We start from the raw sequence: 26602 nt of genomic DNA on the forward strand, positions 1-26602 counted from the left end.
TTACCTAACTATTATTAGTATAAATAATTTTTTTGGTGTTGTTGATAGATTGAAGTGATATGAGGTAATCACCTGCAATTTGAATGGTCTTATAAATGCTAGATTAATTTTAATGTGCTGATCTCGGGCCTTTGGAAACAGGCCCTAGTTTTGAGGAGCATGGAAACAGAAGAGGGTCAAACAGCTTCATCTAGTGGCGGCTTCGTGAGATTTTCTTTCACGGTTCATAGTTGAAATCATAACAGCTTGGGTATAGCCATTCGGGAAAGTTATTTTTGCGGAATTAAGGATGTAGTTTAGGTATAGCCGAGAGACCTTTGTCAATGAAGATGAATATCAGAAAGTGAATGTTGATTTTTTTTTTGTGTGTGTGTGTGTGCTTTTGTGGTTATAAAAATGTAGGCCCATAGCATATCGCTTGCTTGGAAAACACAAACAGAGATAAAGGAGTCAGAAAGGGTTTTAATAAATTTCAATTTTGAGGATGTTATAAAGACTATTTCTATCAGCTTTGCACCCTTTTGTAGTTTATAATATTAGTAGTTATTAGTATTAAACTCACAGGCCTATATTCTGTATGCCACACATATCACATAATAATGTATTTAATTTCACTGTTTATGAACTTTGGCTGGTTAATATATATATATATATATATATATATATATATATATATATATATATATATATATATATATATATATATATATATATATATATATATATATATATATAGTGTCTTCATATATGCAATGCAAAGTAAATGTAATTTCTTCACATGGCCACTAGATGGGGGTAAATAGATATAAAAGCCTCTCCGATGACCAGCAGGTTCATCATGAGCTAAATTGTTCCTGTTGACTACATAAAGTACGATTTGCCTTTCAGTAACCAAGCGCATATTCACTGTAGTTCAGTAAAAGCTGTTTGTGTTCTTTACACAAAACCCTCCAGTCATGTCAGACAAAGGCCAAGACGTCGATTTAACCAGAGCCAAACAAAACACGGGAGTCTGGCTGGTGAAGGTCGGTGGTTTATCAGTCAGCTTTGGTGCTTAACCTTTGAACAAACTGGAGAGTTAAACTATGGCGCTAAACTATCTCTGTACAGTTGATGTGAATGATGGAGGGAGTTTCAACGGCGCATTGTTTGTATTGTGATATCTCTTTTTTTTTCGTTTCAATTATTATTATAATTTTTTTTAAGTGCAACAGTACCCAAGTTAATTGGAAATCTGCAATGTATCCCATGATCTGTTGTTGTTAAAACCTGCCCCATTACTGAGCTTAGTAGCTAGTATAAGATGTAAACTGCAAGATTAAAAGGAAACATGCACATGCAGCAGTTAAAATTTTACTTCCATTTAATTTTATGCAATTCAGCCAAAAAAGGAAACATAAAAAAAAAGCTAGTTGTAAAAACATTGATTTAAAAAAGAAACTTAGCTAAGACTAGTAAGTAACCAGCTAGCAACAACCCAGAAAACCATAGAAACATTCTAAGAACCACCTTAGCAACTGCACACCACTGCCAAGGCAACCTCACACAATATGTATCATCACATTTATACTCCTATTTGCTTCAGAAAATGTAAACATACAGTTGAGTTATTGAAATTCAACTCTGACAAATATGAGAATATGTACTTTTTTTTTTAGGAAGCCAATAAGTAAATGTAATCTTATTCACTTCTTTTTAGGTCCCCAAATATCTTTCTCAGCAGTGGGCAAAAGCATCTGGGCGAGGAGAAGTAGGCAAGCTTAAAATTGGGAAGTATGATCTAATTTGAAAACTCATTCGAAATCGACATCTAGGCTGTGTATGAAATCTTTCCACTCATGCTTTTTAATCTCTCTTCTAGAGCTCAAGGGAAGACGGCGGTAAGTTTTATTATTGTTTTTAAAGACATGCACTATTTGCTCCTCATCTTTTATTAAGATGTCAGTGCTGATTAGCATAATTACTATGATCTGACCCTGGGCTGTGGAGAGGGAACGTGTGATGTACTGTTGCTTGTGTAGAGGCTGATTGATGGTTTCCTCAGGTGTCTTTCAGTCTGAACGAGGAGCTGACCGTGGTGCATTGCTCTGGGGAGAAGGTTTCGTCCGTGCGCTCCCCGAGAGAGCATCCCTTCACCATACAGACGGTGGGCGGCCAGAGCCTCGCTGTCTTCACAGAGACCTCAGGTGAGTGTAACCCTGCTCTCTGACACTGGGAACAGCAACAGGTGTGAGGAACGGTGTCAACATGAACAGTAATAACTGTGCCTGCTTGGCTCATCAACAATTAATCATTCCATCTAGTGTTGGTCCCAAAAGCTAAAAACTGCTTTGTTAAAGGGGTCATATGATGCTTTTTTTAAAGATAATTATTTTGTGTATTTGGTTTAACAGAATATGTTGACATGCTTTAATGTCCCTCCTTCTGACAAGCGCAGTCTCTGATTGGCCAACAGACCCAGTGCATTGTGATTGGCCGAACACCGCAAGCACTCGTCAGAAATGTAATGCCCCTTTTCATAATCACGAGCTTCATCTTTCAAAATAGATGTAAAGACAGTTAATAATGTCTGTGTCTTGTGACAGAGTCCTCTTTCTTTCTCTCTCTCTCTCTCTCGCTCTCTCACACACACACACACAACATGCAAAACTCCGCATTTGAACATTCAATAGGCTGCATTTACACTGCAGGTCTTGATGCCCAAATCATGATTTTCTGACTATATCCGATTTTTTTGATGACCTGCATACATCATCTTTTAAAAGTGTCCGAATCCGATTTTTGCATTTACACTATACACTGCTGAAACTACCAAACGTAGACGTTCTGACCCGGAAGACGAAGTGAAACAGCACGAAATACAATGGATGCAGATGTAAATAAAATTATACAGTGTTTTGCTTTCCACAAGATTTTGAAAAGTCAACAAAAAAAATCAGCAAAACATTGGTCTCGTACGGCGGAGGTGGTGTCCATCTGAGTTGACGTTACTTTTTTTAATGACATACGACTCCCATTTACTGGGGAATATCCGATTTGTCTGCTTACATGGCACACGCAAATGCACGTATCCGATTCATATCAGATTTATTGCCAAATATGAATGAGGCCTGAATCCGATCTGAGAACATCGGAATCCATGCGTTTTTTTTTCTCCTGCTTACACGTTCACCGGTCATATCCGATCTGTGCCACATGAGAGAAGATTTGGGTCACTTGAACCATGCAGTGTTAATGGGGCCATAGTAAATTCTTAAACTAATAACAAAACATACTTACAGTAGCTGATACAGAAGTGGCAGATTTGTGTTTTATTATCTTTTATTATGTTTTTTTTCTTTTTTTTTTCTGTTGCTGTCCTTCTGTTGCACTGCGGAGCTTCTGTCTTGAAAACAAATCCCTCGTATGTGTAAATATACTTGGCAATAAAGCTCATTCTGATTCTGAGAATGTCGTAGCAAAGTCAGAATGACCTCCTCTCCTGGGTTCATGAAACGATCGTCCATTAAATGCATTGCTGTTCTGTTGTAAGTAATCTTAAAGACTCCTAAATGCATCTACTTTCTGAAGGTTAAATAAAGTGATTTTGCTTTCTCCTATAAACACACAGCATCTCCCTGACATGACTGCTTCAATACTACTTCAATAATAACCGTGGTTACTGAAACCCTGGCTTCTTTCTTTGCGTGAACATTATGGCAGCATTATGCAAATATTTTCACATCGAGCTTGTAACACTCCAAAGAGAAAGGAAAAATTGAAAGCGCATCATATGACCCCTTTAATGGATCATTTTAAAATATTTGTATTTTATAAAACACAGATTTCAGGAATTGTGGACCTGGGGTTATTGTATATACTTGTGTTGTACTGTCTTCTTGTTCTTTAGGTATAGATGCCAGCACCAGAATTAGGAAGGTTACATTGTAAATGTTATAGATTACGAATTACAAGTGACCCTATTTATAACGGTTAATTGGAAGTGTAACTATTTCAATTACTTTATTAAAGTAATGTAACTGATTACATTTAATTACATTTTGATTACTTTTTTTTGCATTTTTGCTTTTATTTTGAAAAGTCAGTTGAGTAATGACAGGAAGTGACATGGGAGAGCAAGAGGGGGCTCAGGACGCCCCTGTAGTAGTGCTGTATGGCCACAAGGCTATCGGCACTGCCACTTTTCTAAATGTCTAATGTTAATCGTTTTAAAACATTTAAAGCAGACCGTGTTAACCTTACAGTAGCACTCAACATTGATCATTTTTTAGACTTTCAAAATCCCAAATCCCTTGAATTAAGATAATATGATTTAATTTTAAAGTTCAACTTCCACAAAATCAGACTTTAGCTCCTCTTTTCCATTCTGAGTTTAAACACAGATTTAAAATCATAAGATATAGTTGAATTGCTAAGATACTGTTTTTGACATCAAATCTTTGCATAGGAAACTGATAAAAAAACTGGCTTCTAACAATGCTTTGGAGCAAACTGTTAATCTTAAAGCATTTACACATTCCCAAATAGAAAATAAAATGGTTATCAAATAAGCATGTGTCCTGAGCTCCTGAAACATTGTTTCCTAATAGTTTAGAGCAGCTGATGAAATCGGAGTTGAATGATTTCTGAAGGATCATGTGACACTGAAGACTGGAGTAATGATGCATCACAAGAATAATTACATTTTAAAACGCATTATAAATGGATTAATATTTTTTTCATAAATTTTACAGTTTTGTTTTATTATTATTTAGCTGGTACTTTATCATGCCGTGCAGCTTTTTGTTTATTTGCTGTCATCAAAGGGTCGTTCTCTTCACCATTGCAAATGAAAGATTTTTAATACAGATTCAACTGTAAAGTGCAGTTTATATTCGCAGCATAATAATTGCAGCCTTACTGGAAATCGCACAAGGCTAAGTGTGGAATTGCAATCATTGTGTTGTGCGCTTTTGTTCACTTATGAATTTTTTTTTCCCGTTGTCTGCTTAGCACTCACAAGCCCCAGGTATTGATTAAGTGGTTGCTAAGCAACAGGTTGGCCACAGAAGTTGGCCATGAATAGAGCCTCTACTTGTTTCACTAAAAAGCTTTTTCTGGGGGTGGAAGGGTAACAGTGTCTTTTTCTCAGTAAGTTATGAATTGAAATGGTTCAGGGTATGAAAAGCTCTCTATTGGCTAATCCAAAGCATAAACACTCTTCTTTGGTATTAGTTTCTTTTTTAGTGTTGGAAGAGGACATAGAGGGCTGTTTGAGGGATGGAGGTCACGCATCATTGTGCAGGCAGGGAGCAGAAAGACCAGGGCTTTGAATTCTCTGTCATAAAAGCCAAAAGAAAACCTCTGCAATGAGGGAGTGTGTCCTTAGTGATTGCTTTGAACTGCACATCTGTGTTTTAATGACCTAGTGACCCTAGGTGTAATGCATGTGATTCAGAACCGGACACATGTGTCCTTGGCTTCATGATTGCACACACTCGGGTGTAGGTTATCACATTATCATTTCGAGAGAAAATTTTTGCGTGTTCTTATGTGAGTGATCAGTGTTTCAGTGAACAGTAGCAGCGTATGGAGCAGGTGCCGGCAGGTGTGGAGGAGCTGCTGAGACTTTGATGAGCTGTCAGGGGCGAACACTTTTTTTCTTACTTGTTAAGTTCTTCACAACGATAGGTTGAGGAGGCAGCTTGACTTGATTGACATGGCCGCTTAAAGCCTGTTGCCAGGTTAAAGTCAGACTTGGGCACTTATAACTCTTGTGAAAGGCACATTCTTTACGCACATTTCCATCAGCGACTTGAAATAGAGATGCCACGATTCTGCTCACATTAGAGTCATGTGACTGTGGTAATCACGGCTGGATGTTGGGGGCTTAGAAGGTCGTTCTTTCCAGGAAGGTAAATGTGCTGTAAGCATGTTTAGTGCATTCAGATGTGTGACGGATGTTTTATTTTAAAGGGGTCATGACATGAGAAATAAAATTTTGCCTTGATATTTTGGCATATGAGAGGTCTTTGTTCCATTAAAACATCCTGGAATTTTCATAGCTTCCCCATTATAAAAAATTAAGCATTTATTTCATTAAGGTCAAAAAACAGTTTGTTGTGGATCTGAGGTGCAAGGTGACGTCACCTGGGCACAGACATTTGCATAAACCGCCTCCAGAGCAAGAAATCGACAAATGGTCAACTCCCACTGTTGTTCAGCCGCTTAAAGTCCGCGTGAACCGGAAGTTTACGACCGATTTTACTTCCGTATTTTGACGTACTTCCGTGAGAAACGGAATATTGAATGAGGAAAGCAGAGGGCGTGGTTTGTTTGTTTTTCCCTCCATGTGCTATCAAGGGGCACGGGGACAGTTGGAGGGGTGTGCTTCGGCTCATGTCTTCGGTCAGTCTGACGTCATCACAGAAGGTCCGTCGTGTTAGAGGGGAGGAGCATTCTCAGATTTGTATTAAAGATAACTAAGGCAAACAAATTTTTTTGTGTGTATTGACTTGCACGGATGAATTGTTCAATACAAAAAAAAAAAAGCAATGTGTGCTAACAAATATAGTCACATGCAAAATATATATTTCATGTGTACTTTAATGGCTGATGCTTGATCACGCTACAGTGTTGCGTTGTGTTAAAAGCAAATATGAACTACCATCACTGCCACTACACTGGATACAGTATACAGATGTGCATTCTCTTTCTGACAGAGTCTTAAAGCTTGAGTCTGTCGTCAGCAGAGGAAAAGAACATTCACTTTGACGTGTTTGGTTTAAATGGCTTGTTCACAGAGATGTATAGTAACGAAGTAGAACTACTTCACTACTGTACTTAAGTACTAAAAGGCGGTATCTGTACTTTACTAGAGTATTATTTTTTTCTCCTACTTCCACTTTTACTTCGGTACATATTTTCGCTGAGTTTAATACTTTTACTCCGATATTTTTTTTATGTGCTGCATCGTTACTCGTTACAATTATAATAATGTTACGAATCATTCCATTACAAACCACTGCCAGAACTGTAGATGGCAGGTTTGATGAAGCTGGCACATCATTGAGCGAATTCAAGCGAGACTGCGCGTGCTGACTGAACTGCTGTGAAGAGAGAAATGAACACCGAGCAGAGCCAGATAATGACTCGTTCACGAGTCAAGAACCGGTTGCATCGGTTCTCGGATGACCAGTAACGTTAGTTCTTTCTGACAGTTCGATTCAATAAACCAGTTGAAGAAAACAGTTCACCGATTCTTTTGCGCTCGACGCAATGGCGTCATTGTCGTTGACTGCACATGGGCTCATAACATTAGAATCAGTTCAGAATCAATCACCAAAAGAATCAGTTCGGTTCCAGACGCTCTGTGTGTCGGTTTGCTTCACGCTAAATCACACATGCGCAGTATCGTCAGCTCATCAGTTCACGAATCGGACGCGTCTGACAGAAACGGTTCTTGACTCGTGAACGAGTCATATATCTGGCTCGGCTCGGTGTTCATCTTCAGTTCTCTCTTCCCATCAGTTCAGTCAGTGAACTGTTTGAGTGCATGTATTACTCCGGGATATTGGTTTGTTTTAACTCAGAGGGAGTGTCAGACACATTAAACAAGTTAACAGCTTAATTCATCTGTGGATTAATGCGTATTGGAGACGCGAACTGTTTAAAACGATTCAGTTCGATTTGGTGGACTGTTTCAAAAAGATCCGGTTACATCGAATGATTCGTTCGCGAACCAGATATCACAAACTGCTTTGTTTTTAACTGTCTTACAACAGACACGGAAGAGAAGACAATGCTGAATAAAGTCATAGTTTTTGCTATTTTTGGACCAAAATGTATTTTCGATGCTTCAAAAAATTCTAAATGACCCTCAGATGTCTTATGGGTTTGAAACAACATGAGGGTAAGTTATTAATGACATCATTTTAAAAATTGGGCTAAATAACCCTAGTAACCGTTTTTTATTTACAAGAAGTTACAGTCAAAGGAATTGTGATTGTCCTTTAGGTTAATCATTTGAAATAGTAAAAACAATATGTTCAAACTTTTGACTACTTTCTTTAATAGCTACATAACACAATACTTCTACTTTTACTTTCAGTACTTGAGTAGTAAATTTTAAAATAGACTACTTGCAATACTTAAGTACAAAAAATGTTGAATACTTTAGTACTTCTACTTAAGTGTGGTGCTTAAAGAGCACTTCTACTTCTACTCAAGTCACTTTTTTGATAGAGCACTTGTACTTTTACTCAAGTATGGTTCTCTAGTACTTTATACATCTCTGCTTGTTCAGAAGGTTCTCAGCATAACGAGCAAATGGATAGTTTATGGTTAATGGCACCCCGGATTAATCAGGGGATTTATCAGAGCATTTTGTTTTGTAAACGAGGCACAGTGTCATGGAGAGTTCACAAAAGAAACGATTGTTGAAAGATGAAGAGGAACCGATCATGTTGTCAAAAAGCATTCAATAGCGAGGGGGCATTGCTAATGTTTCTATGCAGTGACGTTAGCCAATCATTTGAATAATGATCATTTTACCACATTTATTTGTCCAGAATGTTTGGTTTGGTTTAATAAATGCTTGCTGAATATCAGGAGTTAGCATGAAAATATATGCAGGCTTTGTTTCTTGTATTTTTCTTCTTCCAACTGATTATGAAACTTTGATTTGTTGCATTAGTGCTCTTCTGTTACAGATGGCCTTGACTGTTGCCCATTTTATGTAGTTCTAACATGGCGGTGTGCCTCTGTTCATACTTACACTTTTTGAAAAGTACATTAGCAGGAATTTTATTCTTCGGTCTCACTCCGGTTTTCTCTCCTTGCGGCTGAGATATTAGTCTCTTAAGGGCATACGAGTCCTTGAAGTCACATATTTGCCTGACCATTCATTTTGATCAAATTGAGAGGGAGCCATTAGTCATGCCTCCTTGGGAGCACATGAAGAGAATCTTTGGCTTCTTCTTTTATTTTTTTTTTGTTATGTAGGAGTCTCATTTTCCTGGCAACATTTGGATGTGAGACTAATCCATGAATATTTCAGCTGTTAATGGATTTCTTCCATGTGAAATAAATGCTCCTGCTTCCCAGCACCCTCCCGCAGGTCTCCAGTCCCCTGCTGGCCGCGGTTTAGAAACACATCAGCCGGTGACAACGGCTAATAAGCCCTGCCGTGTCTCATCAAATATGAATGACTGATATCTGCAATTAAAAAGAGCCCTGTTTTGATGTCCGCACGACAGACTGTGGAGATGGAAGGCGTTTCATTTTTTCCCCATGTCAGAAATGTGCTTTAGACTCATTTTAGTGGGAGATTGCACGAGAGTGCATGACAGATTTGATGGAAACAGATGGATATTAGTGTGTGGAGATGTCGGCTAATCCAAAGTGAGTGTAACCATATGTCTGCCTTTGCCTTTCTTTGAAACGGCTGACTTAGACTGCAACCGTCGAGCAGAGCTGTTTTTCTTTAAGAATAACTCTGCGCTGTGAATGTTTTGTTGCAAAATTCACATCTATTTTGAACTTGATATTTTCCCACAGTAGATTGACAAGAAGTTGAAGGGTGAAGTTGACTAGATTTTGTTGGTTTGTTACTGAGCTAAGTGAGCATTACTAGTTTTCTGGTGATACATCAGATGTTTATGAATCAGTGGACACATGCTAGAATATCTGTGGTGGATGTATGTATGCCACATGCTCTAAAAATGATCAAACCCATACGAATTTGGATCAATGCTGGAGGAAATTTAATTTTAGGTCACATTTTGCTGCATAATATTGCGAACTTACAATTTAGGACAGAGTATCTCTCTTACAAGCCGACTCCACAGCAAATAAGAAAAAAATAAAAGTAGCTATATTAATAATTAAGCCACCGTACATTCCACAGTTCACAGACAAAACCATATGCAGTGATTGTCAGTGTATACCGTCACCGAAGATGATCCACAGTCTCATTGATGAACATTTCAACAGTGTTCTGAATAAATGATGTGGCTTTATTGTGCAAAACATTCACAGACTCCAAATTACTACCTGTTGTTTACTACATGTTCACATTATCACAAATTACAAAACTTGCTCACAAATGTAATGATCACTGCACTTAGGCTTTAGATTCCACAGTACTCTGCAAATCAGATTGATTATCATCACCATCTACACTACAAACTGTTGCTCTTCAGACAGAAGACGATTACAAACACGCACCAAACATAACCCCACAGCACAGTACACATCATCTCTCTCTCTCTCTTGTTTCTCAAGGCTGTCTGTCGGAGTGTGTCACATAGAAGCGGTTAGCGTGGAGTACTCCAGAACAGGTTTTCGGTTGAGGACGCTGGTGTTTGTTGATGCAGGATGGTTTTACAGCAGGTCATGTGGTGACAGTTCTGCTCGGGTCACTTGACAAAATGCAGAGCCTCGCACTGAACCACTGATCCACGGCTGCTGTCTAGGCTGGTGAGCAGACGATAGCCTCCTTTGAGAGCGAGCATCACCGCCTCCAGCTTCAGACACTCCAGTGTACACAAAAACGTGCTGTCCTGCTTCAGCACAAGCCGAGAGCCCTGCTCCGACTTGATGAAATGCCGGAACTGGATGATGTTGGACGACACCTCGAACTCTTCCGGAAAGCCGTCCAAGCGGCTCTTGGAGATCTGCACCAGGCGGTTCTTCACCTTCTCGATGAAGGTGCTGTCGCTGCAGTAGACCCTCAGACCCTGCGAGCGCTCGTGGCTGTCTGTCACCTCCAGGAAGGCGGGCTCGTGCTGCGTGGCCTGCTGCTGCTCCCAGTCCTGCAGGGCTTGGGCCAGCTCGCTCAGCCGGTAGAAGTCGGCCTCGCGTCGGAGCAGCTCGGCTTCCTTGAAGTCGTCGGGCAGCACCAGCTCGCCCATGCGCAAGAAGTTCAAAATGTGCCGGAAGATCGGCCCATCACGGTCGATGAAGGTGTTGCCCATGGAGTCCACATGCACCACGGGCTTCTTCCCGGTCACCATCTCTTCCAGCAGAGAGCCGGGATGCTTGGCCAGGGTATGGCGCTGCGCGGCATACAGGTAGCCCCCCACGTTGATGGTGATGGTGCCGGAGGAAGGTTTCTTGAAGCTCTTGCTGGGCTGCAGCAAGTCCGGATTGATCTGTCTCAGTTCACTCTCCATCCTTCTGAGATTCCATTCCATGCCGTGCCTCACACCCAGCCTGGCGGAGCGTGTGGGGAGCGCGCGCGTTAGCGGGCGGGTGGACAAACAGGAGCGCAGCTGAGTGGTGCTGGCATGAAGCGCGGGAGCAGTGTGCGCTGCCAACAGTGTCTGAGCCTTTCACAGCCACGCAAACGCACACATATATGCATGCGCGCAGGCACTCACAGTGGGAGGAGGGGTGTTAAGGGTGGGCTTTACTGCGTCAGTGGTGTGGGCTTGGAGGGAGCGAGCGTTTTGCTAGCTGCCCTTCGATCTAGAAGCTGCATATAATCACCTTTCCACTTCAGCGCCTCTCTGGCTCGGCAATTAGCGTCGCTGCCCTCTGATGAAAGGACTCCTTGGTTGGGTGGCGGCACGTGAACTCACCGAGAGGTCCGAATCACAGGGATCCCACATAATGAACTCCCTCCAATGAGAGCCAGATGTTAATGCTTTGGCGTCTGTCATGTTAAGTTGTTGCTTTGGAAAGCTGTCTGTGTGATGTGCCGACAACTGACGGCTTTATCGCCAAACGAGAGCCGTATCGAGTAGTGTAGGTGTAGTTATGTAAATTATTTGTTAGTATTCATATCAAAAGGGATGAATACATTAAAGCCTTCTCCTTTTCTTTGAGAGGCTTTGAGGTACTCGCCATGACCCAGATATCGGGGGAGCCTTTGATAAGTAAGCCTACGTCTTCACTTGAAGTCATGGGGACTGAGCCCATAATTGGCACCAAGCCGTCTTTAAGGGTGTTGTACATGCAACCAAGACATGCAGTGATGTTTCATAATATAAACCACCCAGGGACCAGAACTCTGAATCGATATTCTTAATATAATCCTAGTTAAACTTGTGCTTCGTTGTCTTTCACAAAGAAGACATGCCCTTAAACAGCAGCAGAATCGCTGTGACATTTTTCTCAGTGATGTCACTAACAGATGACAGCCTGTCCGTCATTCTCGAAAGACAGCGCCTCTGTGGGAGCCCCAGGACAGAGGAGATGGACCCTTCTGAGACAATTATTGTTGCGTGTACATTGTTAGCAGCTGAGACGGGGTGGAGGCTAATCCACTGTCTGTGTGCTGGGGATGATTTGGCTTTACATATTCAACAGATGGATTAAATTGGATATTTTCACATATACTTATCACTTTTTCACAGTAGAAATATTTAAAAAATTCACATCATTTACATTTTGGAAGCAAATTTAGCAAATTTCCTTGCTTCTGTTATACACACCATGCTGGTATTTTGATGTATTAAATCACTTGAGTTTTACTTGCTGTGGATGAGTTTTGAACAATGGCACAGTCTGTGGGTTGTTACTAGATCTATGGATTAGTTAATGTCACACAAGCCTTTTTTTGTGTGAAAAACAGTACAAGATTATATTAAATTATTTAAAGCAAGACAGCAGATGAAAAAAAAAAACGACATAAAAAATTAATGGAAATAACCATTACTCACAAGTTGATTGATTTGTATTAAGAATTGCAAAAAATTTTGTATTACAGTTTTTCTGAAATGTTATGTTTGAATCTGCAAATGAGGCTTTATCTAATTAAATATTTGATAATTGGATTATATTTGAAGGACCGAAATCTGAATGTTGGGTAAAGAGAGGGGATAAAAATTGCTTAATTTTGTTGACCTTTCAGTCAAAGGTGTTTGAAAATGTTGCTTATTTATTTTACAAAGGGGCTTTCAGTGTCTCTCTTTATCGCTCCACAAAATACTGTCAACAGCCAGAAAACTATATATATGAAAAAACTGATTATAAACCTGATTATACAGTAGATAGGAATAAAACTAAAATTTGGTGCTACTGAAGTGGAGCTTTTAAAGAAATGATTTGTTCTATTTGTAATCTACAGATGCAAATAGATAGATAGAAAGTGTAATAAAATACACATTTAAATGTGTATTTTGGATGATTTCTCTCCACTAGTCTGAGAAGATATGCTTTCAATAATCAGCAGAATAAGTCTCACAATTGTAAAACATCGTTTTTTGCCTGTATTGTCTTGGATTTGTGATGTCAAACGGTACGTCTGTGCAACACTGTGCCACTTTCCTCATGCCTTTTTTTTTAACCGTGCCGCCCATGCACATAGCCATCTGATTACTGATGCAGTGACAGTTTATTATGGTCATATATGACTGATTATAGTTCTTATAGGCGATTGCTCAGTCATGGTTTAATCATCGTGTGATTACTGGGTTTATTCATATGCATTTGAATGGCAAACAGGGTTTAACTATGCCAGAGAAAATTGTGGGTGGCTGACCTGCTTTTTCTCATCTATCTTTTGTTTTAATTAGTGCACTTGTTTGTTCAATTTGAAGAGGCCCAAATTGATTTTAGTCCATCAGTGGCAGATGCTCAAGCAGACAAATGTAGAACAGAGCACATGGATGGGAGATATTAGCTTAACTGTGCAGAATAATGTAAGGCTTGACAAATGCAGAAACAATGAACCGAGACAAAGTGGAGCAAATGCTGTGCTTTGTGGCCAGATTCATAATCAGTTATGCATATTCATACAACTAAAATGGCCAAAAAAACTATTTGGACAATTAGGTTATGCATTACAAAACAGAATAGCAAACCGGATGGCAATTATTTTAAAAGATGATAGCTCAAACACACTTTTTCATTAAAATACCACATGGTATATGGATTTTTTTTTTTTTTTTTGCATATTTTTTGCTTTAGTTTGAAAACAATATATATAATACTGTTCAAACTGAAGCTTAAATATTGCATGAAACTGGTTTTCAAATGGTCACATGTTCGAAATATGATATGATAAACTACCCTGAGATTACTTTGTCATAAAGTATGTCCACTACTTAGCGAACTGTATTTTTTTTGCACCCTTGAAGGAAAACGCAGAACAGAGACGTGACTTGATTCACCGAAAGAAAGTGAGCAAATGAATCTCTTCAGCAATGGATGAATGACTAATTTCATCGTTTATAATCTAGTCCTCCCGAGTTGTTGTTTGATATGTTGTTACCTTGGAATTGAACCACTGTGAAAATTAAATTAAATTTTAAAAAATCTGTCTTTGTTTTCTTAGCAGCTGAATTTCCTTAAGTATGAATTTAGCTTTTATGTAGTTGTCATGGAAACATTCTGATTCCGAATAAAGCGGCAGCTACCTATGGCTGTTCAAATGGCCACATATGAGCGAGTAATGCCCTGCACCCATAAGAGCACTTGCTTCAAATCATCTAACCCTCGCAGAAAGAATGTGCACTTCTGAATGATATTAGCCCTGAGAATCACCGCAAGACCAGCTGAGAAGCTTTTAGAACTAATGCAATGCATTCATGCATTTTTAAATGCAACTAAGTGTCTAAATGCACTTGGGGCTGCCGAACATGCTATTGTTTGTGAAACTGGCAGTACATTTTCTATATTTGCGTAGTGTTTGCAGACAATAAATTACCAAGTGCACAGTATTTCAAAACAAATGTGGAAATGAAGCCGGCAGAGTTAGAGCGGAGAGAAATTGTGCCACAGACGTGATTTAAAAAGCCTCTGAGGCATATGATTAAGAGTCTTATTATTATTTTACTGTTCTATCTTGTCCCAGAAATATCTCTGTCTACTCCCTCAGAGTCCTTTTTAAAAAGATTAGGCGACAACTGTTGTGCTCTGGCAAATTTCACAAATTTCAGTGCTGAAAGGAACGAGAGGTTGATACTCTGCCAGCTAATGAAAAATCTTAATTGAAAAGCATAAATTAAATGCAGCGGTCTCGTAAAATTCAGTGTGCAATACTAGACGCTCTTGGAGATGATCAAAATCAGCAGGCGCCGAGGTGAGTGAGCGCTGAGTTTAAGAGACCTCGAGGCGCTGAAACGGTTTGTTTCTTTGCCGATGAAGAGACTGTGGGGATTGAAGCTCTGCCTGCAGGTGGGTGTGTGTGTGAGTGTGTGTGAGTGTGTGGAGGTAGAGAGGCTGTGTCCTGCTGAGGGCCGGGGATGTTATTGCTCTCGTCTCTGAGGAAGTCAAACTGGTGGGATCTTGTGAGGAGGCGGAAGGCCGACCCCCGTAACCTCGCTATCATCTCAGCATCGGATCTGCTGCCCACCATCGGTTTGAGCAACTCGTGCCACCCCCAAACACAGTCCTACTCCATTCAGAGCCAGCATTAATGCATCTCCGGCTGATTTAAATCTGAATCCTGTGTGGAAATACTTATGTAACGTTACCGGCCTCGTAAGATGCGCGAGTCACGTGACTCTCGGGGAGGGACTGTGCAGAGGAGATGCGAACCTGGAGGTCTCGGTTTGCCCTGACCCCTCTTCATAGCCTCCGGGTAATTGCGAGGAAAATGGATGCTTTGTTGAAGTTGTGAAACACAAGTGGGCGTTTTTATGGAGTTACTCCAACAAGTGCTCAACCACTCATCTGGCAATAATTGCCAATAACTGTTCGCATTAGTGATGCTGTGATGGATTTTGTGACTGAAATATTTCTGCCCTTTTAAAAGGCCTCTGAGACAACAACCACAAGGTATTACAGGCACCGCGGTACAATTAATACAATCAATAGAAGCAAGCTAAACCATTAGGCCGACTTCACGGCGCGCCATCGAACGAGAGCAGCGCAGCACAATGGCGTTCTGCAGGAGCGAGGCTCATTGGGGTTTGATTAAAATCATCACTCGTGGCTGGCTGACCATACAAAAGTCAAACACTTCAGAATAGTGCCATAAAAACCACCTGGTTGAATCACAGTGTTTCAATTGTCACCTTGTAAGAGGGGTTTCGTGCCAACGCTTTATTAGAGTGCTTGCTGTTGAAGTATGTTAACGTTTTAGTACAATGCGAAGCCATTAGTTGCTTGCAAAACTCAGATATTTTTAATTAGGTTTGCTTCTACTTTGTGTGAGTGTGTAATGCATGACACATGGTGTTTGAACATGGCTGTGCAATGTTAAATGAATAGTTCACCTAAAATGTACATTTGCTGAAAATGTACTCCAAGATGTAGATGAGTTGGTTTATTCTTCAGAACAGGTTTCATCATTGGCTCGCCAATGGATGCTCTTTAGTGAATGGGTGCCGTCAGAATGAGAGTCCAAACAGCTGATAAAAAACATCATGATCATCAAGTAAAACACATTAATCCAGAATATCAATTAATGTCACGTGAAGCCAAAAGCTGTGTATTTTAATGTATTTAAACCCTCCTCTGGTTTCCTCTCACATCAAAATCCACAGGTATATTTGTTTGAAACTATTCTGAACTGTTTTGATCTGTGCATATTTCGATCCTGATTCAGACAAGACTGTTTTCATTGGAGAAAGCACTATTATGGATAGAGGCCTCGTATTTTAGCCGGAAGCAACTGTTTAAAGTTAAAAATCTGATTATGGATTTATTACAAACTGACAGCTTTTTGCTTCTCAAGATGTTATTTGATGGACTGGGGTTGTGTGGATTATTGTGATGTTCTTATCAGCTGTTTGGACTCTTCTTCTAATGGCACCCATTCGCTGCAGAGCATCCATTGGTGAGCAAGTGATATAATGCTTCATTTCTCCAAATCTGTTTTGATGAAGAAACAAATCCATCTACATCTTGGATTGCCTGAAGGTGAGTACATTTAAGGTTCAATTTTTAATTTAAGGTTAAACTATTGCTTTAAAAAGGGAATAATTCACCAATGAATGAACGACTATAACTCACCTGGTGTGTAAATAATGACCACTCAATATTTGGGTGAACTGTCCCATCTCAGAAATGTATAAAGTAGAATGTCTTTTGTTTTTAAGACAAGCTGGCTCTTGAAGGCATGGTTGTGCAGCGAGCCGAGTGTAGACCTGCAGTCACTGAGAGCTACATGAAACTAAAGAAGTAAGTCGAAGCTTGATCACAATACTCCAATCAAAGGCATTAGATCTGACCTTCAAGAGATCGGTTTTATTCACAGGCTCCAGATCGAAGAATCCACCAAACCTCTTCGTTTATCCCAGAAGCTTGAGAAGGCTGTCACAACAAATTACAAACCTGTGTCCAACCACAGCCATAATGTAAGTGTGTGTGTGAGAGAGAGGGATATAATAATGTGAGCAAATGAATGAATGCTCTGGTTTGCTTATGCTTCTGTTCAGGTGGAGTATGAGAAGAAAAAGAAAGAGGAAGGCAAACGTGCAAGAGCTGACAAGCAGAAGGTTCTGGAAATGCTCTTCTCTGCCTTTGAGAAACACCAGTACTATAACATCAGAGACCTGGTGGACATCACAAAGCAACCGGTGGTAAGTTGTCCAGCTCAAGGCAGTTGAACGTGAAAACACTGTGCCATTATATTTATAGAGCTTGTGCATCCCCTCATGAAAAAAGTACACTTTTAAAAAGAGTACTCTTGTATAAAGACCAGTTCTCACTATTAACTGGTTGCTTATTAGCGTGCACATTATTGATATGTTGGCTGTTTATTATTAGTGCTTATAAAGCATATATTTCTCATGACCATATTCTAGATCCCTAATCCTAAAGTTAAAGGGGTCATATGATGCTGCTAAAAATATTATTTTGTGTATTTGGTGTATTGTTTATGAAGTTTAAGGTTCAAAATACACATTATTTTCCACACACTGTACATTATTGTTTCTTCTCTATGCTCCGCCTTCTGAAACACATCGATTTTTACAAATCGGTTTCTCATCTACTGTAAAGTTTTCTCTCCGTTCACTGCTCATCACACCACAGCTGTTTCCTCCAGTGACAATCGAGCCCTTAACACATATGTACACATATTTTAATAATACTTATTTAAATATACTTAATCCAATTTTACGCACTTTATACGTACACTACTGTGCAAAAGTCTTAGGGGGCTTTCACACTGGCAGTTTAGTGCGGGACGGCGCACGGTTCGCATGAAAAATCGTTCGATGTGAACGCTGTCATCGGACCCTGGTGCGTCTTGGGGTACCGAACCCGTGACTACCTGAGCCCCTTTCACACTGCCATTCCGGCAAATACAGGGGTAAAGTGTTCCTGCAATTGGTTCCTTGTTCGCTAGATTTGGCACTTTCACACTGCCAGTGATGACCCGGAATATGTGCGTGCTTTCACACACAACGCTTGAAGATCCCGTAACGACACGTGACATCAGCGCGTGACATGTAATGCACATATGTTTTCATCGCAAATGTTGATCTTCCTTCAAAACAGCCGTTAAAAGAGTCGCGCGATAACCTGCTTCATCACTTTGATACGGAATTAGATCTGGCTTTTGTTCACACAGCGCTCGTCCCGGGTCGAACCTCCCAATGTTACTAGGTCCCCGACCCGGGTTCAATTCGGTAATCAATTCCGGGACGTGGTTGCTTTCACACAGAAGGCGACCCGGCAAGGTTCCGGAAATATTGCGGGTCCGACGTGCAGTGTGAAAGGGGCTCTGGAGAAGGTGGTCTGAGCTCGGTTGCTACCGAACTGTGGTGCGGGTTAGTGTGAATGTGCAAGCAACATGGACTCGGGTGCGCACTTGTTCAGGAAGTAAAGTATCCTGCGCATGCGTAACACTGTCGATATCATTGCTTCCTCAACACACGAGAGAGCCGAGGTTGATTCCACACACTCCTAAAAGTCAAAAATTAAATTAATAAAAATTAAATACAAATTTTATTATTATACTGTGCATAATAGCACCAAAATATCCAAAAAAATTACAGCTATGCTCAGTCGCGTTTTGTTCCCCAGGCGTTTTCCATGTGCGTTTGCGATGACGTAAGGTGACTGCAAACGCACCTGGGTTTGATACAACTATTGAGTGTGAAAGCAGACCAACGCTGCGGGCGGCGCAGGGAACAATCACACTCGGACCGCAGCAAACGAGCCCAGTGTAAAAACCCTCTTAGTCTTAGGCAGTCGTTGTCAGAATGCTTGTGCATTCAACAATCTCATTAGATTATTATTAAAATTAATGGCAAAATGAATGTTTGGAAATGTAAACTGATATTTCCTACTGACACACTACAGCAAAAGATAAAAATAACCCTTTTTGGGGTGAAAATACTAATGTGCCTAAGACTGTACTTTACAAACGACATTGTTGCTACTCTATAAAGAATGAGCATACAGTCATACACAGAACTGATTAAAGACAGTGAGTGACAGACAGCACTCATTTAACTAAATAAATGAGTGTATTTTGTACCGCAGGTTTTGTATTAAAGCTGCGGTAGGGAACTTTTGACGCTCTAGCGGTTAATAAACAGAACTGCTTGCGTCTTGCGGAAGGACATCGTACCCGGAACTACTTCTCTCTGTTTATGTCTATGAAGAATCACAAAGGTACTGGGTTACTACGCCGCGGTATCCCCGAAGCAATCTAAAATAGTCAGAATATAAACACTTATTTATAGATGTACCCTAGTGATTCAGGACAAGCTAAAAACGGTTTGGAAAATGTATTCATGGTGTACTCTCTTATTATATACATGTTGTATACTTGGAACACAAAAAAAAGTTGCGGACCGCAGCTCTGATTGGTTGTTTCTCTTACCGCTACCGGTACACGGTAAAAAAACCATGTTTTTAGCTTGTCCTGAATCACTAGGGTACACCTATAATAAGTGTTTATATTCTGACTATTTCAGATTGCTTCGGGGGTACCGTGGCGGAGTAACCCAGTGCTTTTGTGATTAAAACTAGGCACTTTTAGGAGGGCGTGGACGAATCAAAGTTTTATAAAGAATATTTATAGAATCTTTGGTCTTTGCAACTTCTCTATTCATGAACACTCCAAAGAGAAAGGAAAATTTTAAATTGCATCATATGACCTCTTTAACAGCTACCTCCTAAAATTTGGAGTTTGAAGTCATGGTTAATGGTTTGTTAATGGCGAGAACTTCAAATAAAGTGTGAATGTTATTTGTAAATAAATGAATGTGTAATATAGTTTGTTTAAAAGGGGGGGGGGGTGTGAAATGCTCGTTTTCACTCAATATCCTGTTAATCTTGAGTACCTATAGAGTAGTACTGCATCCTTCATAACTCCCAAAAGTCTTTAGTTTTATTATATTCATAAGAGAAAGATAGTCTGTACCGATTTTTCCCGGAAAAACACGAGCGGCAGGAGGCGTGACGTGTGGGCGGAGCTAAAGAATCACGAGCGCCAGTAGGCTTTGCGTTGAGAGCGAAGCTGTGACAATACCGTGAGGACAAAACCAACCAAAACAAACCATGGCTAACAGTCAGATTCAGCGTATATTTATGATCCAGAAAGAGCAGCAGCAGCAACGACGTCTCTGTGTGGTATGTACTGAAACTGTATATATTTGCTTAGCGGTTTTGGAAAATGACTACGTTCCACTTTGTCGTCTTTTTTTTTTTTTTTTTTAAGCTGTACATGTGGAAAGTGCAGTTTGATGACAACATCGCATGTTGTTTACTTGATGTGCTTACACGCCGATAGCTAAGTTAACAACACAGAGATATTTAAAGCAGTTTTACTCACCGCCTGCGGTTCCAACACACGATCGTGACCCTTTTTCCTTGGGACTGCATTATCCTTAAGAAATAAACGATGTGCAAATCCGGCGTCAAACTGGGCCTTGTTTGTAAAACAAGCATCTTCAAAATGCAGGGAACAAACAAAAACACTTACACAACTCCGTTGATACTCTGTAAAAATAAACTCCATCCACTGGTCCCTTAATGCTGTTTCTCTTTTGGTAATCTGCAGGGTTGTCTTGCCCTGGCAACCAAAAACAAACTCCTTTTGTGACATTTCGCGACGCTCTCGCTCTGATCAGTGAATGCCTATTGTGCTCTCAGTGCTCTGCTATACGGGAGTGCGCGCTCTTCCAGGAGAAGTGCCCTCAGGACCCATATAAGGAAATTCCGCTCCATCTAACGTCACACAGAGCCATACTCGAAAAAAACTTTCCAAAACTTGTGACAAACCGGAAGAAGTATTTTTGGAACAGAAATACTCCTTCAAACGTACAACTTAATTTTTGAAACTTTGTCCATGTTTAGCATGGGAATCCAACTCTTTAACAGTGTAAAAAACTCAGTATTCATGAAATAGCATTTCACCCCCCCTTTAAATTAGCTATAGCCAAAAAAAAAACACTGGTTCAAAATGATACATTTTGCTTTTATGCCAAAAATCATTAGGATATTAAGCAAAGATCATGTTCCATGAAGATATTTAGTAAATTTTCTACCGTAAATATATCAAAACTTATTTTTTTGATTAGTAATATGCATTAAGAAATAACTTTAAAGGCGATTTTCAAATAGTTGTATCTTGGCCAAATATTATCCGATCCTAACAAACCATGAATTAGTGGAAAGCTTATTTATTAATCTTTTAGATGATGTATAAATCTCAATTTTGAAAAATGGACACTTAAGACTGGTTTTGTTGTCCAGGGTCACATATAGTCTATTGCCATGCAATTATGTTAAACTAAAATATATTTGAAACATTGTCATGTATGTAAATATGTATTTAACAACACATTTGAATGATGAGGTTGCAATTTGGAAAAAGAAAAACCTTCAAGTGCACTTTTTCGCAAGGGTTCATCATGTTTGCTCGGTTAATGGCAATTTTGATTAAATCAGTTTTTTTTTTTTTTTATAGAAGTTATACAAGAGATAAATTAAACTGTGTTACAAGAAATCACAAATATTCTGCATGTTATTGGTGTTGATTGTATTATCATGGTTAAGTGAGCTCTTGATGATCCTATGAATAATTGCCACTTGATTGCTGCCTCGGTCTCCCTGAAGGATTGGAGAAATATAAATGTGATTGAAGTTGCATGAGTCATAACTGAAAAGAAGATAAAAAGAACGGAGAACGATAATTGTTACTTCCCACGGTGGTCTTGCCATTTAGTGGATAGATTACACTAAGCGAGGCTAAATAAAGTATTTAGCACTTTTCAGAAAGTTGTTAAGAGATGGATGATGTAGGATCATATCCTGTCGATCTGCTCTTCCTCTAGATCTACCTGAAGGAGATTCTTCGGGAGATCGGGGTGTATAATTCCCGAGGGCCTCATAAGAGCACCTGGGAGCTGAAGCCGGAGTATCGCCACTATGAGGAAGGACAGGAGGATGAGGAGGAAAAAATGGAGTAATTCGGTTTACATAAGCCTGGCTTGGTTTTGCTTTCACATAACTGTTGTTTGTTTTTGTGCCAGATTTGTTTTGGACCTCGTTCACTCCCAGGTGGAACGAATGTCAGTATAAAAGAAATCAACTTTTTTTTCTTGGGTTACATAACGAAGCATTTTTCTAAAAGCATTATGAAATGAATACTGTAATTTGCATATGACTCTTACAGTCTTCCGAGTTAAGAGCTCTTGTGTTTATGGCTACAGAAGCACATTAATAACATTAATGAAAACGCAGTCAGCCTTTGGACTTTCCATTAGTTTAATAGTTTCATAACTCTCGTCAGTAACAGTTAGTGCATATAAACACATCGGTCCTGCTGGGCAGAAATAATCACATGCAAGAGGAAATTGCTCAAGATCACATGTGGGTCACACTAAATCAAAACTACATTTGCATTGCAAGATGAGGCATATTTTAGGACCAACAAGGATTTCTGGATTGTTCACTACAGTGTTTACTCTTCATCCAAGTTTGTTTTTCAGTTTAAATTAGCATGAAGGCAACACAATAAATACCTGCAAAATGTATAAACATTTTTATTTGTAGAAATTTGTAGAAATACTGGTGGTGGATGAGGAGATAGTCCTGACAATGTAAAGCACTTTGAGTGACTAGAAAAGTTATGGAGATTTGATTAATTATTGTTAAAATCATTATTATTTAGGGGTTGTTGTGGTGATATAAGAAACTTAATTTGTTAAAAAATATATGATTTTTGTTCTGGATGGGCGCCGGCCACCATATCTGCTGCGATGTTTCCTCTGCAGTTATGAATATTTGTTTTTCACCACCCCAATACATAATATTAAGTTAAAAAAAATAAAATTATTAAATGCATTTATAACTGTTCAAGAGCACATAGAAAATACATTTTAAATTGTATTTATTCCTGTGATGAAATGCTGAATTTTCAGCATCATTACTCCAGTCTTCAGGGTCACGTGATCCTTCAGAAATCATGTTAATACGCTGATCTGCTGAAGAAATATTTATTATTATCAGAGTTAAAAACTGGTTCATTTGCATTTTTGAAATGTAAAATGAACCAGATTCCCCCCCCTCAGGAATTTGCGGAATATAAAGTTCTGAAAAACCATTTACTTGAATTGGAAAATAATAACAAAAGTGTATTTACTGTCACTTTTGATGTAAAGTCTTAACGTATAAAAGTATTTTTATTTTTAAAGAAAGTTACCCCAAACTTAATTTATGCTCCTGTTAAGGTCATAAATAAATTTTCCTACAAACATAAAAATGAGCTGTAGTTATTAAAATATAGGCTAATTTATTTTTTCATTACATTAAGCAAGAAAAAAAAAACTCAAAAGCAGTATTCTTTGTTTGGATGCATTGTTCAGGGTTTAATATGAAACCGGAAGATACAGATATTACAGTGAAAAGCATAAGACAATAACATTAGCTAATGTCACGTATACTAAAATGGTACATCTAGATTTGTGTTCATCTGGGCTTTCTCTCCAAGCCCTATCTGATGTGTGAAAGCCATGTGTGGTAGGTACTGTAGGTGTGAAATTCTTATTCTATCACCACCTTCATACATTTATTTTTTTCCCAGCCTTTTCGGCCCTCCACTGTTATTTTTCATCGGCTCGGGTTGATCCAGCATGCCATCTGGATTTATAGTTTTGCCTGTGGAAACAATGGCAAGAGAAAAAAAGGAGTCAAAAATAGAGCCCTAAGGCCTTCAAGCACACAAACCAGCACAGATGTGTGCTCAGGTAATACATGCTATTATGTAGTTTCACTGGTCGTGACCTCAGCGATTTCAAGTCATCATTGCACATCTTTACTGTGTTAACGTCTTGACATCCACTTCAGTCTATGTTGCTAAACCATTTGCACTTAAGGTGCATTTAAGACCATTTGAAGTGTTGTACCTTACAATTGTTCAAAGTCTTATTTTGTTTGGATGCCATTTTAAGTTTCCTTTCATATTGGCTTTATGCTGCAAACCTAAGAGGGAGAAAAAACAGGATTAAGCTTGTTTACCATCATATAAACCATACAGTCATATTATCAGATATAATACATATTCATGAGGCAGAAGGGCTCTTGACATAGTGAGCACTCACTGGTATGCTAATGCAGCTGATGGACAGGTAACAGCTGCCTCCTGCATGTTAAATGTATTTTGATTTATTGGGCACCGTCCCTCTGCTCTCAGCTGACACACGGACCCCAGTGAGAGCAAGCGGCCCGTATCCTGTGTCCTGCAGACCGTACACATCTAGTGAGAAAGAGGGGAGTGTCTATTAGTCATTTCACTACCATAGTCAGTCATTCCCAATAATCTTTTATAAAAAATAATAAATGGAAGTATGGAAGCATGTCTCTGCCACAATATAAGTTATTGCAACTTACTCGCAATTCAGACTTCTCAGAATTGTGGGATATAAACTTGCAATTGTGAGGCATAAAGTTGAATTCTGAGGTGGAATAAAAGAAAAAAGACTGATCTGTTAAGAGTTCATGCCTCACAATTCTGGCTTAACTCGCAAATGAGAGTTATAAAGTCAAAACTGGAAGATATAAACTCACAATTCTGAGAAAAAAAAAAAGTCTGAATTGTAATTTTGTCTCACAATTCTGAGAGAAGTCAGAATTTGGAGCAAAAACAAGTTGAGATTGAGGGGGAAAAAAATGTTTATTCATTGGCTGTAACAGGCTTTCATATTAGGGTCAGTGAAGTCACACTTTTTTGTAATGATCAATTAAGTTATTTGATGAAGCATTAAACAAAATTCATAGATGTTGTTTTCAGATGACAAAACTAAATGCAAGTAAAGTTCATAAGACTTATTATATAATAGTTATAATTTGAATTATACAGACATAAAATGTAATTAAAAATGTAAAGTGATCAAAAGTGACTTAAGACAATTTGTCATAAAATATTTATACCTTAAATAAACAGTTTTCTTGAACTTTCTATTCAAATAATGGGGTTTAATGCATTACAAAAAATGTCTTTTTTTTTTTTTTTTTTTTTTTACTTGGCACCACAATATGATCTAGAAAAGCTCTCACTTGGCCCAGGTAAACACTTTGATGATAAAATGCTTGCTGACCAATCTATGTAGCACGTATTTATTGAACTTCAGCTTAAGATGATATGCATCAGTGGGATAAAAATAGCCTAATATTTGTCCGAGTTCCGATACTATATTATACAATAAACATATTATCAAGTTGTTTATCATTCTCCACAATCTTCAAGACCCGGTGGAGAGCACGTGTTTAGCAGGCAAACACACCGTATGGAGCGCCAAACCTGCCAGCAGCCTGAAGAACAGCATTTAAGACTCTTGTTAAAGGACACATTACCTGATATGCATTCTTGGTAGGTTAATGATGTCTATGCAGTTAACTCTGTCTTTGATGTGACTCACATCATGTGAGTGTCGAGTGTCGACTGCCTCCGCTTCTTCCATAGACAGTAAAAGAAATTTGTAATTTCTCCGAGAAAGGGGCTGGATTTTAAAAGAGACAGGAAATGCGTCACTCGCTTCTCTCCGCCCATCGACTGGGCTTGTGCGCCCTCTACAGGACACTGATGACGCTTTGTGCTAAAGACATGACAAAATAACAACAAAATCAAACAATTAATAGTAAATTAAAGTTGCTGTGAGCGAATTCAGCTGCCTACTTAATGTGTTTCACGAACTGAATACCGGCTTGCCAAAATTTTTGCACGTTACAATAAAGCTGAGAGCTACTCGAAAACAGCACACCAGAGATGAACTGAGCTCTGTGTGGAGTTGACCGAATCTGATTTAAAGGCTTTAGGAGGAATTGCAGTCAGATGTGTTAGAAAAGGAATAAATACTGTACCCAAGTCAGATGAATGCAACATGAAAACTTTAAGATATTAGAACAATAAACCAAATTTGTACAATAATTTTGTCAAGCCCAGTATTCATTCATTCGCTCATTCATTCATTTAGCATTTTCCCTAACTTGAAAAAACAAGTGCTGTCAAACGATTAACTCATCCAAAATAAAAGTTGTTTTCATAATATATGTGTGTATGCTGTGTAGATTTATTATGTATATATAAATACAAACACATGCAAGTATATATTTAAGAACAACGTTATGTTTATATATTAAATATATTTATATATAAAGTATAAGAATATAAATGTATAAACATGCAATTATTTTTAAAATATATAGCTACTGTATGTGTGTATATACACATGATAAATACACACACACACACACACACACACACACACAC

The 26602-nt window shown here is 39.0% G+C and overlaps 2 protein-coding genes and 1 long non-coding RNA gene across 3 annotated transcripts; 1 reads left to right on the forward strand and 2 right to left on the reverse strand.

Moving 5' to 3' along the window:
* Positions 1-808: 808 nt before the first annotated feature.
* Positions 809-22992, forward strand: gtf2f2b (general transcription factor IIF, polypeptide 2b). Its single transcript, XM_052565579.1, has 8 exons — positions 809-1025; positions 1700-1773; positions 1862-1880; positions 2045-2186; positions 16971-17052; positions 17129-17228; positions 17310-17453; positions 22167-22992. The coding sequence occupies exons 1-8, from the start codon at positions 957-959 to the stop codon at positions 22299-22301; spliced, it is 765 nt and encodes a 254-aa protein (XP_052421539.1). The 5' UTR covers positions 809-956; the 3' UTR covers positions 22302-22992.
* Positions 9727-11317, reverse strand: kctd4 (potassium channel tetramerization domain containing 4). Its single transcript, XM_052565578.1, has one exon. The coding sequence runs from the start codon at positions 11172-11174 to the stop codon at positions 10398-10400; it is 777 nt and encodes a 258-aa protein (XP_052421538.1). The 5' UTR covers positions 11175-11317; the 3' UTR covers positions 9727-10397.
* Positions 22993-23674: 682 nt separating the features above from the next.
* LOC127965043 (uncharacterized) lies at positions 23675-25773 on the reverse strand. Its single transcript, XR_008155238.1, has 4 exons — positions 25687-25773; positions 24435-24589; positions 24240-24315; positions 23675-23991 (listed from the first exon to the last, which is right to left on the reverse strand). It is a non-coding gene; the product is annotated as an uncharacterized LOC127965043 (long non-coding RNA).
* Positions 25774-26602: the final 829 nt, after the last annotated feature.

Source organism: Carassius gibelio, chromosome B9, assembly GCF_023724105.1.
Source record: "Carassius gibelio isolate Cgi1373 ecotype wild population from Czech Republic chromosome B9, carGib1.2-hapl.c, whole genome shotgun sequence".
NCBI lineage: Eukaryota > Metazoa > Chordata > Actinopteri > Cypriniformes > Cyprinidae > Carassius > Carassius gibelio.

What these genes read in the sequence shown, in the direction of transcription:
- gtf2f2b (XM_052565579.1), top strand. Translation starts at nt 957, where the DNA reads ATGTCAGACAAAGGCCAAGACGTCGATTTAACCAGAGCCAAACAAAAC. An exon ending in AGCTACATGAAACTAAAGAA is followed by an intron (nt 17,053 to 17,128) that starts GTAAGTCGAAGC and finishes TTTTATTCACAG; the next exon opens with GCTCCAGATCGAAGAATCCA. An exon ending in ACATCACAAAGCAACCGGTG is followed by an intron (nt 17,454 to 22,166) that starts GTAAGTTGTCCA and finishes CTCTTCCTCTAG; the next exon opens with ATCTACCTGAAGGAGATTCT.
- kctd4 (XM_052565578.1), bottom strand. Translation starts at nt 11,174, where the DNA reads ATGGAATGGAATCTCAGAAGGATGGAGAGTGAACTGAGACAGATCAAT.